Below are 16,627 nucleotides of genomic sequence, written 5' to 3'. Positions count from 1 at the left end.
ATTAAGGGTTGGTAGGTATAGGACAGATGTTAGGGGTAGGTTCTTTACTCAGCGAGTCGTGAGTTCATGGAATGCCCTGCCAGTAGCAGTGGTGGACTCTCCCTCATTATGGGCATTTAAGCGGGCATTGGATAGGCATATGGAGGATAGTGGGCTAGTGTAGGTTAGGTGGGCTTGGATCGGCGCAACATCGAGGGCCGAAGGGCCTGTACTGCGCTGTATTCTTCTATGTTCTATGTGCGAGAGAGAGAGAGACGGTGAGAGGGAAAGAAGGTGAGAGTGCCTGAGAGGGACAGCGTGAACAAAAAAGAGAGTGAGAGTGAGATCGCATGAGACAGAGAGTCAGCAAGAGGAAGAGTACATGAGTAAGAGAGTGAGAGACAGCACAAGTGAAAGAAATGAAACGTGAGCAAGAGTGAGACAGTACAGTGTGTGAGAGAGTGAGGGAATAAAATAGTTGGGGGGGGGGGGGGGGGGGGGGGGGGGGAAGAGTGCAAAAATGTACACCAGGGAGCATCACGATTTCAACTGAGTGTGTGTGTGTCTAGAGGATGGCCCTGATCTGCAGCGGACCACACCAGCCCCTCCCCTACTGAAGTGTTTCTCTATGAAACTCCAGGGAAGGGCCGGGGAAGGGGGAGAGGACAGAGAGAGAGAGAGAAATCAGAACCGTCAGTTGGCACTCCCCTCTCTGTCCCATACCTACCCAGGGACTCACATTAATCACTGCAGTTTGTGGCTGAGTCAGGGACCTTGCCCAAAGCGAACGCCAGTCTGGAAGGACCCCTGACCCCGCTCAGTCCCTTCCTGCCCAACTCTGATACATCTTCCCAACTAATTAACGTGACAGGTGACCGAAGGAAGCAGCTGCCAACTGTGAAGAGACTCCACAATAAATAACACTCGAGCCTCATTCCCATCATAAATAAATCAGCTTTTAATGAGTGACCCTCAGAGACAGTGTTTCTAGTTTACACAGGGAGCTCCCCAACCAACTCTGGATTGAGTTAAGGGGTCAAAGGCCAGGCCATGGTTAGAAACTGCTCTCCAAGAAGAGGGCAGAACAACTTGCATTTATATAAAACCCTCAGGACACACCAAAGAGCTTTATGACCAAACAACCCCTTTTGCTTTTGAAGCGTGGTCAGAAAGAGCGAAATTGTAGCAGACAATATGTGCACAGCAAGATCCCACAGAGAGCAACGTGAAAACCACCACCAGAGGGTGTGTTTCTTTTTGGTGCAGGATTGTAAGTGAAAATAAACAGGAGCAAGGACCCTCAGGAAGAACTTGCCTTCAGCTTTGACAAAGTGCTGCGGAGGTTTGGAGGTGGGGTCGGAGAGCTGTGGCGTACACTTCAGGTCCACACCCGTTTCTGAAATATAGGCATGTCTTCCGAAGAAGTGGCACTCCCTTCCCTAAGGCAGAAGCAGGGAGGTCGTTTCCACTGGCGGGTGAAAGTAGAACTAGGGGCATCGTCGCAAAATAAGACAGGAGTAGATTTAGGACGATAAGACGTCGGAGCAGAAGTTAGGCCATTTGTCCCATCGAATCTGCTCTGCCATTCAACACCATTCTCCCGCTTTCTCCCCGTAACCAGCCAAAGAATTGCCCATCTTTAGTAGAGCGTGCTATTGGACTGAGCTCACAGACAGGATGATCAGAGGGGGTGTGGTGCCTGGCAATGGTATCTCACCTGAAAGACAGCACCTCCAACAGGTCAGCATTTGGTGCTGCACCTGGAGCTTCTGCCTGCACCCGGTACTTTGGGAAATGTGGGTTTGAAATGACAGAGGTTCAGGACAAGAGGTGAGAGTGAGCGTGCACCATCCACCACCCCACACGGCCTGAACTTCCCAGTGACTCACAGCATCTGAGGTGCAGTTTCCAGCAATAAAAGGAATGGGAAGCATTTTTAAAACTGGAACAGTTTTCACACTTCTGATCCTGTTTTCTCATTCCAGGAAACAGACTCCAACGACATGAGTCAGAGTGCGAGGGCTTACTAATCTGTAGATGCACAATCATTTCTCAAATTTTTAACAGCATATTTCATCCCGAATTGTTTGGCGCTGCTTGCAGACATTGAGGGGAAACACTGATGGCGTTGTTAATAAATTGAGCTCAGATTAAGCTGGCAGCTGGTGCAATCTCATTTTCTGGTCCGCGTTGTCCTGAAGGCAGTTACTTGCTGCAGACAGAGCGGTTCCTCCACTGATTCCCACATAGCCCACAAACAACCAGAACTACGCTCAAACCCTGACAGGGAACATCAACAAGCTAGCACACGGAATTGTTACAATGTAAGGGCAGGCCTTTCCACCCATCATGCCTGTGCCTGCTCTCCCAATGAGCAATTACCCTGCCCATTCTTCCCTAGAATATTATCCAGCTCATTCCTGAAAGCTTCGATTGAACCTGCCTCCCCTTTCCATTGTTGGGAAGTGCTTTTCAGATCCTTGACGCTCGCTGCACACTCCCTTCCTCCGATCTCCATTGTTGTTTTCATCATTTACCTTACATCTGAGCTCTCTCATTCCTTCCACCAATGGGAACAGTTTCCACTCATCCACACACTCCAGGTGCCTCTAGAATCAAACACTTCAGTCAAATCTCCTCTCAATCTCCCCTGCTCCAAAGATAACCCCCAGCACCTCCAATCCATCCATTTCTCAACCCTGAAATTGTTCTGGTGTTTCTTTCACTGGAGCAATGGAGGAAGAGGTGGACTGTGTTGGACAAACATTAACAAGGGGAAATCTGACTGGTTTCCTCCCACTCCTAACGCCCAAGGCCATGTGTCAAGGTTGGGAGAACAGTGAGGACTGAAGATCAGAGTCGAGAGTGTAGTGCTGGAAAAGCACAGTAGGTCAGGCAGCATCCGAGGAGCAGGAGACTCGATGTTTCCAGCATGGGCCCTCCATCAGGAATTCCTGATGAAGGGCTCATACCCAAAATGTTGACTCTCCTGCTGCTCGGACGCTGCCTGACCTGCTGGGCTTTTCCAGCACCACCTTGACACGTGTCGGGATTGCCAGCTCCAAACCGGCTAACCTGGTCTGGACAATCCCTGGAACTACATCCCAAGCTTGGGATGAATCTCAGTCTGGACAGAGTCAAAGTCCTGGGAAAGGAATTTGAGCAACGAAACACACTGAAAATGTTAAACCCTCGTCAACAATGGGTTCAAGACAATGTTCCAAAGTGGGTATGCAGGAAGATGGAAACTTATGGAAGTCTACGGTGTATTGGAATTGTCACTCACAGTATTCCAGAGGCCCTGATAAACGGTCTGGGGATAAGGGTTCGGCTCTCACCACAGCAGCCGCTGGGATCCAGACTCTGCCAATGACATTTGGCCATCTCAGTGATGACAATGACAACAACAATCATCGAGCATTGTAAACACTCATCATGTTCCCTGAAACCCTTCAGGGAAGGAAATCTGCCACCTTCACCCGGTCTGACCTCACATGTAAGTCCAGACCCCCAGCAAATGCGGTTGACTCTTACCTGCCCTCTGATTTGGGTCCACTCAGTTCAAGGCCAATTGGGGACAGGCAACATCTGCTGTCTTGTCAGGGACACCCACGCATCCCATGAAAGGGACTGGAATAAAAGGCAATGAAGAGGCACCACAGTCTGACCAGACCTTGGGGCTGCTCTCCAATTAGTGAGAGACGTCTGGTGGCGGTTTTACCTGAGGGTCACCACGCCTCAGGTGAGGGGAGAGATGGAGACGGAGAGTCCTTCACGGTCACCTCAGGCCGTGCAAGAACCCCTGCTGTTGGTATCGCTCTGCATCACAAACCCATCACCCAAACGTCTGAGCTAATCCACTCCCAAAGGGCAAAAGACGAGGCAAGATTGTGAGCTGCAACTGTTCACATTTGACACCACAGATTTCAGAATAAACAATTGGTCAGAATAAACAAGTAGAAAACAGCATTGATACTTTCCAAAGGATCTTTTCACCTCCTCCATTAAATGAAGGTCAACTCCTTCCTCATCTATCAGTGATTCTAAAAGGAAGATTTGAAACATTCTTTTGCAGCCAGACACTCAGAGGCAGGGTGGAAAGCTGTCCTTCCCCAGTCTCCCGTGCAGATATGGAGGTATTCAGCAAAGCTGGTGTTTGAAGGAAAGAAGGGAGAATGGCAGAGTTGACTCCATCGATTCTAAAGAGGAGTCACAGCAAACTCGAGAAGGAAGGGGGGGGGGGGAACATCACAGCTCCGACATGTGACTCAAAGAGGAGTAAGGCTCTCAAAGTCTTCCTCAACTAAGGTCACCAAAACACAGTGCAAGTGTTCATTCAGCTCATCTCTCTGGGATCTCACTCTGCACAGATAGCTGTTCTGATGAAGCAATGACCACACCTTGTGAAATGCTTTGGGATATTTCAAAGCCAAGAGAAAATGCCAACTGTTCATTCCCCGCCCCACCTCGCAACCTCTTCCTTTCCTGTCTCTGTTCTCCCCACTCCCTCGCACCAACTCTTTCTGTCTCCCTCCAGCTTCTCTCCCTTTCCTCTCTCCAGCCTTGTCCTCCACCCTCCCCACCCTCCGTCTCTGCTGGTAATCACAGGGAGACTCTGTGACATGTACTCACTTCCCTGTTTACCAGATGATGATTAACACAGACCATCAATCAGACCTAAATCTGGCCCTGGTGTCACCAGTTACTTTCTAATCGAATGACTCACTGCAGACGATGACCTCCATGTGGGGCCCCTTCATTATTTAAATTACTTGTTTGTTCAGCTCCTACACCAGCATGAGACAGCCAGCACAATTGGCTCCAGTTTAACCACCAGCTTCACGCTGATCATCTCTGGCCTCGACTCAAGATGGCCAACCTTCCAGCTCCAGAGAAAATCAGGAGACTCAATGCGGCTGTCTCTGAAACACGGCAAAAGCACATACCAGCTGCAAACAGCCTGGAATATCCTCCTCAACTGCTGAGCAGTCCCATAAAGTCACTCTCTCTGACCCCTGTGAGTCAGTGACCTCTCTACCCTCCTCTCTCCTTACCCCTCCCTCTCCGTCTGAACGCCCTCAATCTCTCTATCTCTCTTTCCCTCCCACTCCTTCATCACTCTGCCCAACTCTCTCCCTCCCACTCGGTCTCTCCCTAGCTCTTTTTTTCCTGTTTCTCTCTCTCTCCCTCCCACTCCACCCTCAGTCTCTCTCTCCCTCCCACTCCTCTTTACTCTGTCTGTCTCTCTCTCGCCCTCCCTCCCACGCCTCCTTCGCTCTGTTCTCTCCGTCTCTGTCACCGTCTCCATCTCTGACTCCCTCCCACTCCCTTTCTAATTAATCACTAGCAGCTCTGCCACTGGTTTTGTCGTTGGATGAACACAGTGAACAGTAAAGGACAAAGCTGTAATAATTCAACAGGTCCATGGATAGAATTCCAGGAAAAAGGGAAACAATAGGAACAGGGAACAGTGTTGAGTTCATCCTCCCTCATCCTGATACAATGATAATGGGAGTTATTGATGAATCACAGCAATTAATCCCTACCAAACAGTCTACAACAGACTCAGGAAATCCCCCAATACTGAAAATATTTGGGAACCATCGTCCTAAAGTCACCCATTCCTCGCTCAGCACCTTACACTCCCCACACATCATGGCTCACATTGCAGAGTGACCTCTCACTGGAGCTCTCTGGCCTGGGAGGTCAGTCTCCCCATTACCGATAGTCTGTGAGAGTGTTGGTATCACCTTGGAGGAGTTACACTGAAGAATATACCAGCCGGGCAGTGGAGAAAGGAGACAAAGGGCCCAGAGTTCCTAGAATCCCTACAGTGTGGAAATAGGCCCTTCAGCCCAACAAGCCCACACTGACCCTCCAAAGAATAACCCACCTAGATCCCTTCCCTTAAACTATTATTCTACATTTACCCCTGATTAATGCACCTAACCTACACATCCCTCAACACTTTGCCCAATTTAGCGTGGCCAATTCACCTGACCTGCACGTCTTTGGATTGTTGGTGGAAATCAGAGCACCTGGAGGAAACCCGCATAAGACACAGGGAGAATGTACAACTCCACATGGACAGTCACCCAAGGGTGGAATCGAACCCAGGTCCCAGGCAGCAGTGCTAACCACTGAGCTACCATGCCACCCCAGGGTGAACTATTCCCTCCCGAGGTTGGTATCCAGTCAGGACTAAGTGAGAATCTTGTTGTGACTTTGGGAAACATGGTGGAATGTTACCTGCAAATGCTTTGGAGATTCGATCCTTCTTCCATTCCCAGGGCTGGTCGTATTCTCCTGGCGGCCGCTCATCGTCCTCTGGGAGACGACTCTCTCGGAGGCGATGGGAGACTGGCTTCTCCGTGTCGGACTCTCCGCCGTTCTCCATGGGCTCGTACGGTGTGTCGTATAGTGGCAGCGGTCTGCTGGATACATCCTTGGACCCTCTCCGGCGTATCTCTGCGTGACATCAGGACAGAGTGTTAACAAACTATGAAAACACCTAACCATTTGGCAGGTTCTAATTAGAGGGAGACGGTCGGTTTTAGAACATCAGGGTTAGGTGAGGGAGTACCCCAGGTCCTCAAGCCTCTTCACCATTCTGCTGTGATGAGACACCAACATTCCATGAAGGAATTCTTAAAAATACAGATCGGGACCTTAGATAACCAAAAGGCTCTAACCAAACAATTCCAAATCGCAAACATAGATTATAGCAGGAATAGGCCATTCAGCCCTTCAAGTCTACTCTACTATTCAATATGACGATGGCAGAGGGATTTAAAAAGATATGAGGGCCAATATTTTTTAACACAGAGAGTGGAATGAGCTTCCTGAGGAAGTGGTGGATGTGGATACAATTATAATGTTTAAAAGACATCTGGATAAATTCATGAATAGGAAAGGTTTGGAGGGATAGGGCCAGGAGCAGCCACGTGGGACTAGTTTAGTTTGGGATTATGGTCAGTATGGGTCGGCTGGACCCAAGGGTCTGTTTCTGTGTTGTACGACTCTATGAGCCTATGGCTGATCATCCAACTCAATACCTTTTTCCGCTTTCTCCGTAGTTCTTTGACCCCTTAAACCCTAAGGTCTAGCCATCTTCTCTCTGGAAACATTCGATGTTTCTGCGGCAGAGAGTTCCATTGGCTCCCCACTCTCTGGGTGAAGACACTTCTCATCTCAGCCTTCAATGGCCCGGCCTGTATCCCAAGACCTGGTTCTGGGGCACCTTCTTGCATTGTTCATACTCTTCTCAGCTCCAGAAACCTACCCCTGCGAACCCCTGTCTTTCGTTCTCTTTCTCATATTGCATCCCTTGATTGCAACATGGTCCCTTGACACAACACAACTTGCAGACCTGGTCCCTCGGGGCTGGGATGCACCAGCCCTCCACTGCATACCCCTCTTGAGGAGGGCACTAAGACTTGCTGCCTCTACATGTGACTCCGACACCTGCAGGAACTCTGGTAACCTCACCCACCTCCCCAGAGTCCCTCCAGAGTGCTCTCTTCTTGTCGCTACAGTCAGGTTTTGCGATGCCAAGGCATACAAGGCTATGGGCCAAGTGCTGGAAAATAAGCTTACGATATTGAGGTGAGTGTTTTTGACTGGCACAGAAACAATGGGCCAAAGGGCCTTTTTCTGTGCTGTAGACCTCAATAACTCTCTGATACATGGGGAGCATGTGGTGGTGGAACAGTGGGAAGTGAAACAACGAGAATTCACCAAAGGGACGAGAAGAGAAACAGCAGCATGATTCCCTCAGAGTTGGACTCGAGAAGATAAATAATGGCGTGGTGGAGACGTGTTGGAGGCTGGAGCTGGGGAATGGGACGAGAGGCTGCTTTTTCCTGTAACCATGTGACAGTGAGTAATCAAACAGGCTGAAAGCTGCTCAAGGGAAAACAGAACCAATTTGAGCTCAGAGCAGTTTGCTCCCTCATTAATTAGCTGTAAGCCTCACCTTCCAGAAGTAGAGAAGAAGGTCATTCATTATGGCTTCCATATATCAAACCTGAATGGCCTTTAACACTGCAGCCTGCATAATTAAACTTTAAAGTTACATTTAGACCATGTGCTTTTAGAATGCAGCACGTTATTGCTTCAATTGTGCCCTAGGGTTTTTACCTGATACAATCATTAATACAGTGCATTTGCACACACAATTCATCATCCAAACATAACCTTTATGCCATGGTAATGTAGGTTATTAATAACCCTTCCTATGTACAATTAGCAGAGGACAGTAGAAATGCAGAAAATACCATAAATCACATCACTAATAGGTTGATACCCAAATCTTTTTTGCCCGCTTCATGAAGAGCTGCTCTCTGTTTGGGGTACAGCCCTCTACACACTCATATGCTAGTCCTGGCATTGACTTTTTGATTATGGGCAATGGATGGCTATTCAACCACAGGAGATATCACAACCACATGGTAACCAGTTCCCACCAGGAGACTACTTGTGACTTATCTAGTAATGTACAGATGGTTAAGCAATCACATTCAAGAACCTCTCAGTCTTTCCTCTTCTCTCTGTCTCTCTCTCATCCCTTCCTGTCCACAGGATTTGTGCATGTTTCTCACTACCTCAAGGGCAAGAAGCAGCAATGGATTGGAGCTTATCCCATCAGAATATAAATAATGTTGGAGACCTCTCCGGGGCTGTTGTCTTAATGGGAGGCTTTCAGCTCTGCTGTGAATTATGGGATACACTGACCTCCATTGCATCTCTTCCTCAGAGCACGAGAAAGGAAAGATGGTGGGAATTCCCAAGGTAGTTGGTACAAGTTGAAGATCAGACTCCTTAAAAGCAGTGATGTGGAGAGCTCTCACATGAGCTGAATGTGGCAGAGTCGATATACCTGCAAATTTACACTCTTTCGACAATCTGTCTTCTTTCGTTGCTACAACATTAAAGTAGCTGCCACATTATAGAATTCCCACTTACACCACAGCATTCCATTACTTTATCATAAATGCCACAGTTAATTCAAATGAAGTGTCTAACTGTAATTTGAAGTACTTTACTTTGTGCTTAATCTATTTTTGACCATGTAACGGGTCAATATTTGAGTGTAAATTGACACCAATGGGTTTGTTCAGTCAATTCCGCAATGGGAAAGAATTCACTTACACCAACGCTATTAATGTGCCAGAGACTCAATTCTATCTCTTCATTTACTGCCACCAGCAATGGCAATTAGAAAAGCATCTATCGATCTAGTCCTTTGGATCACTGGCAGTGCCACCCCTGCCAGCAGTGTATCAACATTCACAGGAGTGGCTCTGTAGGAAAGGATCTGTATTTAAAGGGGATTTCCCAGAAATATAACAGGAAATGCTGAGGTTTCCTTGAAGAGTGGCAATATCCATTGGAAGTCCCTTGAAACTGAGTCAGAATGTGTTGCGTTAGCTGGGAATACCCAAGGAGTGCACCAATAATTTACAAGAGCACCTCAGGAATGCACCGGTATTAAAGCAAGTGCTCCCTGGAATGAATCAGCAACTGCATTAGAAGATTTCAACATCAGAAACAGGAAATGTAGACCATTCAGCCCATTGTGCCTGCTGCTCCCATTCAATAGTGATCTGGGCTGATTGTAGGCTTCAATTCCACATTTCTGCCCTCTTCCCATATCCCTCAATGCTAAACAATCTGTTGATCCCAGCCTTAAATTTTAATTAACAATGAAGATTCAAGTGCTGGAAAAGGGGATTACAATCATTAGTTGGTGTTTTTTGATTGTCACAGAATTGATGGGCCGAAGGGCCTTTTTTTTCAGGTTCTGCTGACCTCTAGGACACAGGGAGAACACATGATGGAATGCATCTCAGTGGGGTAGAAAATCCCTGAGATTCACAAGCCTTGGAGTGAAGTCATTTCTCCTCATCTCAGTCCTCAGTGCACAGCCCCTGTTCTGGAGAGTCTGCTCATATCCCAGCCAACAAAGCTCAATCTCTCACTCTCCAACCCCCTTAGAACTTTGTACATTGCAATTCAATCACCTCACATTTTTCTGAGTTCTGTCTCCAATTTATTTAGCATCTCATCACAGAGACGGATCCAGCTACCCTTTGCTGTATCCCAGACAGACATATCTTCAAATACAGAGACAAAATCTGTGCTCCAGTTTTGATCTCATGACAGCTCTGTACTATCATGGCATGACTTCCTCATTCTTATATTTCAAGCTCCTTGTGTCAAATGCCAACGTGCTGTACACTTTCCTAATTGCTTGTTGTATCCGCGTTTCTCTCATGCAAGTACACCCAAGTCTCTTGGAACACCAGCATTTGCAAAGTCCATGGTATTGGTTCCCAAGGCTGTACCAATTGTCCCAGGAGGTTCACAGGACTGCATTAATACTTACAGGATCTACAGAGAGATTAGGAACAAAGGGCATGATCTCAGAGTATGGGGTGGCTCATAAACAGAGTTGAGGAGGAATTACCTGTGAACTCATTACCAAACAGTGCCATCATGGCTGGGTTCTTAATATACTCAAGGCTGAGATTAGACAAAGTTTTAATCAGTAAGTGGAGTCAAAGGTTATGGGGATAAGGTAGAAAAGTGAAGTTGAGGATTGTCAGGTCAGCCATGATCTCATTGAATAACAGAGCAGACCTGATGGGCCGAATGGCCTACCTCCACTCCTACATCTTATGGCATTACAGGGTATCCCTGGGAATGTGCCAATGTTCATAGGAAATCTCTGTCGCAGTAACATGTTAAAGCCAGAACCCGACATGAATCATCCTCCTGAACAGATGAAAGGAACAAGTGACTGAAGAGAAAACAATTTTCATATTTCACCAACGCTCTTTCAGGAAACACTCTCTGAGCACAACAGAAATAATCGCAGACCTTACCTGACCAATTAGCTTTCTTTACATTCCTAATTTCAACAATCCTTCACCCTAATTACGAGCAAGTTAAACATTGCGATGTGCACCACTCTATTCTCCAGCACAATCACTCAAACAGATTAATTGCTCTGCTCAGAATAAATGTAAAAGATACCCCATGTGTAAGCTGTGCTTGGCATGGAGCATTATTCAGACAGGTGCCCGGAACTATCAGCTCAGGAGGGATTTCAGGCAGCTGGTATCAGGTCCTGCCAATCAGTGAGGGTGACAGCTCCAAACCTGACATTCGGTGCCTACATTGCAAGTTCTGCTAATTTGAGCGAGAAGCACATGTGGCTCGGTTTATAATGTGAAGAGAACATAACTGACTAGAGTTGTCGAGCTGTACAGCACGGAAACAAGCCTTTCGGTCCAACTCGTCTATGCTGACCTGATATCCTAAATTAATCTAGTCCCATTTGCCAGCATTTGGCCCACATCCCTCTAAACCCTTCCTATTCATATAACCATCCAGATGCCTTTTAAATGCTGTATTTGTACCACCCTCTGCCACTTCCCCTGGCAGCTCATTCCATACACCACTGCCTCCATGAATAAGTTGCCCCTTACGTCCCTTCTTATATCTTTCCCCTCTCACCCTGAACCCATGCCCTCTAGTTCTAGACTCCTGGGAAAAGACTTTGACTATTTATCCTATCCATGCCCCTCATGAATTCATAAGCCTCTATCAGGTCACCCTTCAGCCTCTAACACTCCAGGGGAAAACAGCCCCAGCCTATTCAGCCTCTCCCTGGAGTTCCATGCCCGGAAATATTCTTGTAAACCTATTCTGAACCCTTTCAAGTTTCACAACATCCTTCCGATAGCAGGATAGCAAGCACCATTCCCAGCCTCCGGCACCGACACTCTAAAGCAGCAGTGTGTACCATCTTCAAGATGCACAGCAGTCACGAAGCAAGGTATCTTCAACATCACCTCACAACATTTAACCTCTCCCACCGAGAAGGGTGAAGGCAGCCAGCACACACTGCCAATTCCAAGAGAGACACACGCCAACCTGATTTTGGAATAGAGCATACATCATTTATAGGTCGAAATCCAATGGCTTCACTTGCCCACTGGACTAAACCTTGTACACTTCTAATCAGTCCATATTTGCCCATTTTTCTTATTTCAGAGCTGAGCCTCAGCACTGAAACCCGACAGCTTTCTCCAACACAAGGTGCTATACAAATCTAAAATACCTTCTCCCTCAAAGGGTGGCTCACTATTTCAACACTGAGAATGATAAACTTCTTTAAACAAGAAGGACACATTTTCTTTGTAGAACTGTAAACATGCAGAAAATGGCAGTGCAGAACTAAAAGTGGAAATAGCAGGTGGGATGGGGTGTGACTAAGAAGTTGATCAAAGAGATGGATTTTAAGGAGATTCCTGAGGCTGAAGAGGGGTGGAGAGGTTTAGGGAGGGAATTCAAGAGTGTAGGGTGGTGGGTGCTCAGCAAACTACCACTAGTGCAGAGGCGATTGTGGTCAAACTCAAAAGGGAGGCAGAAATTGCAGAGGGTTGGTAGCGAGGCTAGAGGTGGTCAGAAAAGCTAAGGCTATGAAAGAGTTTTAAACTTGGGATATTGTGAGCTAAGGCAGGTGAGAGAGTACAGAGGGGGATTGACTTGCCTTCATCAGTCAGAGCATTGAGTAGAGGAGTTGGTATGTCATGTTGCGGCTGTACAAGGCTTTGGTGAGACTAATTTCATGTACAGTTCTGCTCACCTTGCTATAGGAAGGATGATGGTAAACTAGAAAGGGTCCAGTAAAAAGATTTACAAGGACTTTGCCAGAACTAGAGGGCTTGAATTATGAGAAGTGGCCAAATAAGCTGGGACCTTTTCCCTGGAGTGTCAGAGTCTGAGGGATGACCTTATGGAGGTTTATAAAATCACGAGGGGCATGAATAGGGTGAATAGCCAAGGTCTTTTCCTCAGGGGAGGGGAGTCCAAAACAAGAGAGCTTCGGTTTAAGGTGAGAGGGAAAAGATTTAAAACGGATCGGAAGGGCAACTTTTTCACACAGAGGTTGGTGCGGATGTAGAATGAACTGCCAAAGGAAGTGGTAGAGGCTGGTACAATTATAACATTTAAAAGACATTTGGACAGGTACATAAATATTATAGGTTTAGAGGGATATGGACCAAAAGCAGGTAAATGGGAATAGTTCAGTTGAGGATACCTGGTCAACATGGATAAGTTAGACCGAAGGGTCTGTTTCTGTGTTGTATGACCCTGTGACTTCATGCAAGTTACGGTATGAGTAGCAGATGTTTGAATGAGCTAAAGTCGACAGAGGGTGCAAGATGTGAAACCAATCTCAAACAGGGCTCAACAGTAAAAGAAAAAGTAAATTAGGACATTTAGTAGAAACATCGATTTCATGTGATTCAAACAAATGTTATTGAGTCTAAATTAAACAGAGTAATGAGCAGGAGTTTAATACATCTGAGTAACCGAGTAAGGATACTGCAAGGTTTAAACAGTTGTGGAATATGAAAAAGCACAAACCTGTTTCCAAGGAGGAATTTTCCTGGAGTGAAAAGGTTTGGTGGGAACAATTGAATTATGCGGGGACCATTTTTCACAGCTATTTCATTTGTCCTGACAGCTATTCAATTAGTTTCAGTGTCCCCCAGTGACTACGCACAGAGACAAATGCAATCAAGATTTATACAAGGACTCCGGCAAATTGACTGCCCAATTAGAGTGCAGGCTGGCAGGATCTTCTTTTCCCAGTCTCACTCTACATTTTAGCTTTGTGTGTGTGTGTGTGTGTCTCTTTTCACATGGAGTGGGCAAACCTCCCAGTTCTGTGCCCATGCCACGGGAGGGTGTCTCGGAGTCGTACTGCCTTTCATGATCAAAGTGCTCAGGATTATGCCTCAGGTGTCCCACACAGCAAAAACAAGGGAACCTTGCAGGGAAATAAAACAGGAAAAATCATTCTGGGTGTGGCTGTCTGGATGATCATGGTTAGAAATGCAGATCCCTGTAAAGTTCAGCCCCAGAGTTGCTCGAGAATAAGTGATGTTCATTAGACATTTGTATTTAAGAATGGAGTTCTGGTGGGAATCGTTATGGTGCAGTGGTAGTGTCCCTACCTCTCAGCCACAAGGCCAGCGTTCAAGACCCACATGCTCCAGAAATGTCTCACCTCTGAACAGGTCGATTAGAAAGCATTGTAAGAGTGGAGTTCATGAGATGAGGGAATGGTATAGTGGTGCTGTTGGAGAACTCCCACAATAAACCGATGTGCAAGATCTGATCTTTTGTATTTCCTGAACTCACTTCATCGACATTGCAAAGAAAATGGAACAGCCATAAATCAACATTCCTAAACAAGAAAAAAGTAAAATCATACTGACTTCAAAACATTAGCCAGAATTATTCCAACTGACAGATCTCTGCAGAGATCTTTCACAGAGCTCAAACTCTGAGCTCGAAACTCCTCTAAGAAGTGTTACATTTAAATTATTAAACACTTTTCTGACAGCAAGATTTGAGTTCTTTTTAATCAACAGAGAATGAAGGTGAAAACACTCAGTCTAAACACACTGTAACGCAGAATTTTAAAAAAGCAGGAACTAATGTCTCTATCTATGGTCCATTTCCATTGAGAGCTGGGAGACACTTATATCCCACCAACAATCTCTCACTGCACAGCAGCTCTTTTTCTGAATAGGCAGGAGAACACTACATTACCAAGTGTCTCAGCAATGGATCCTTGACCTAAAATCGGAGAGTCATACAGCACACTCTTCGGTCCAACTAGCCCATGCCAACTCTAATCCCAAACTAAACTATCCCCACCTGGCTGCAATAGATCCATATCTCTCCAAACATTTCCTTTTCATGTACTTTTCCAAAGATCTATTAAACATTGTAACTGTACCCATATCCATCGCTTCCTCTGGAAGTACATTCCACATCCGAACCACCCTCTGTGTAAAAATGTTGCACTTAAGTCTTTTTTAAATCTCTCTGCTCTCACCTTAAAAATATGCCCCATAGTCACACCCTGGCACAAGGAAAAGTCATCTGCCATTCACCTTATACCCTTCTTCATGATTTTATAAACCTCTATAAGGTCAGCCCTCTATCTCCCCATGCTCCAGAGAAAAGAAATGCCAATCTATCTAGCCTCTCCCTATAACTCAAACCTTCCACACCTGGCAACATCCTGGTAAATCTTTTCTGAACCTTCTCCAGCCTGGTAACATCCTCCCTGTAACAGGGTGACCAGAACTGGACACAGTATTCCAGAAGAGGCCTCACCAGTGTTCTGTACAACTTCAATATGACGGCCCAACTCCTATACTCAAAGGTGTGAGCAATGAAAGCAAAGGTGCTAAACACCTTCTTAACTACCTATCAACATGTGATGCAGACTTCAAAGAATTACGTACCTGCATCCCTATGTCCCTCTATTCTACAGCACTACCCAACACCCTACCATTAATTGTATAAGGCCTGCCCTTGTTTGTTTTACCAAAATGCAATACCACACATTTGTCCAAATTAAACTCCATCTGCCACTCCTCAGCCCATTGACCCAACCAATCAAGGTTTCTTTGTGATCTTAGATAACCTTCTTCATTGAAACATTGAACTTAACAATTCACTGAAGTTTAGCCAAAGGAAACCATGCAGCGACAGCCCTATCGCCACTCTAGAGAAGGTGAGACTGTGGCATTCGTGATAAAGTTACTGGACTAAAGCTGGCTGGACGGTTGGTTTGCAATGCGGAGTGATGCCTACAGCGTGGGTTCGATCCCCACACAGGCTGAGGTTACCATGGAGGTCCCACCTTCTCAACCTCCCCCTTTGCCTGAGGGGTATAGATAAGGTCAGTAGCAGGCCTCTTTTCCCTATGGTGGGGGATTTCAAGACTAGGGGGCATATATTTAAGGTGAGAGGATAAAGATTTAAATAAGACATGAGGGTCAATTTTGTTTACACATAGACCGTCAGGTTAAACCACCACCAGTCATCTCTCTCTCTCTCTCTAAGGAGAGCACAGCCCCATGATCCTCTGGGGCTTGCTTTACTTGAATAGTAATCCAGAGGACTAGAGTTAAGTTTAGATTAGATTATATTAGAGTGTGGAAACAGGCCCTTCGGCCCAACAAGTCCACACCAACCCACCGAAGCGTAACCCACCCATACCCCTACATTTACCCCTTACCTAACATTATGGGCAATTTAGCATGGCCAATTCACCTGACCTGCACATCTTTGGACTGTGGGAGGAAACCGGAGCACCCGGAGGAAACCCACGCAGACACGGGGAGAACGTGCAAACTCCACACAGTCAGTCGCCTGAGGCGGGAATTGAACCCAGGTCTCTGGCGCTGTGAGGTTCTAGAGGTATGTCTTCAAATCAGCAGCTGGTGGATTCAATTGAAGGTTAGTGTCAGTGAGAGTGACCATAAAACCATCAATTATTCCAAAATTTCATCTGGCTCATTTATATCCTTTTGGGAAGGAAATCTGCCATCCTTACCCAGTCTGGCTACATGTGACTCCAGACCCACAGCAATGGGGTTGACTCTTAACTACCCTCTGAAATGGGAATCTGGGATGGACAAAAAATGCTGGCATTGCCAGTGATGTCCACATCCTATGAAAGAATTAAAAAGCAAACCTCAGTTGAATAATCTGATAGAGCAACTTTCTGATGGGGTTGAAAGCAAGATAAATACGGGTTTAACACTGT

At 46.3% G+C, this 16,627-nt stretch overlaps 1 protein-coding gene across 1 annotated transcript in view; it reads right to left on the bottom strand.

Moving 5' to 3' along the window:
* The window catches only part of LOC122542551 (SH2 domain-containing adapter protein F-like), a 149,966-nt gene that overhangs the window by 59,358 nt on the left and 73,981 nt on the right, over positions 1 to 16,627 (bottom strand). The window contains exon 3 of the mRNA XM_043680419.1: positions 6,229 to 6,447. Within this exon, the coding sequence (XP_043536354.1) occupies positions 6,229 to 6,447 (219 nt within the window). The remainder of the gene's footprint in view (positions 1 to 6,228; positions 6,448 to 16,627) is intronic.

The sequence above is a fragment of the Chiloscyllium plagiosum genome, chromosome 40 (assembly GCF_004010195.1).
Source record: "Chiloscyllium plagiosum isolate BGI_BamShark_2017 chromosome 40, ASM401019v2, whole genome shotgun sequence".
NCBI classification, from domain to species: domain Eukaryota; kingdom Metazoa; phylum Chordata; class Chondrichthyes; order Orectolobiformes; family Hemiscylliidae; genus Chiloscyllium; species Chiloscyllium plagiosum.
This window is presented reverse-complemented; position numbering and strand designations above follow the sequence as displayed.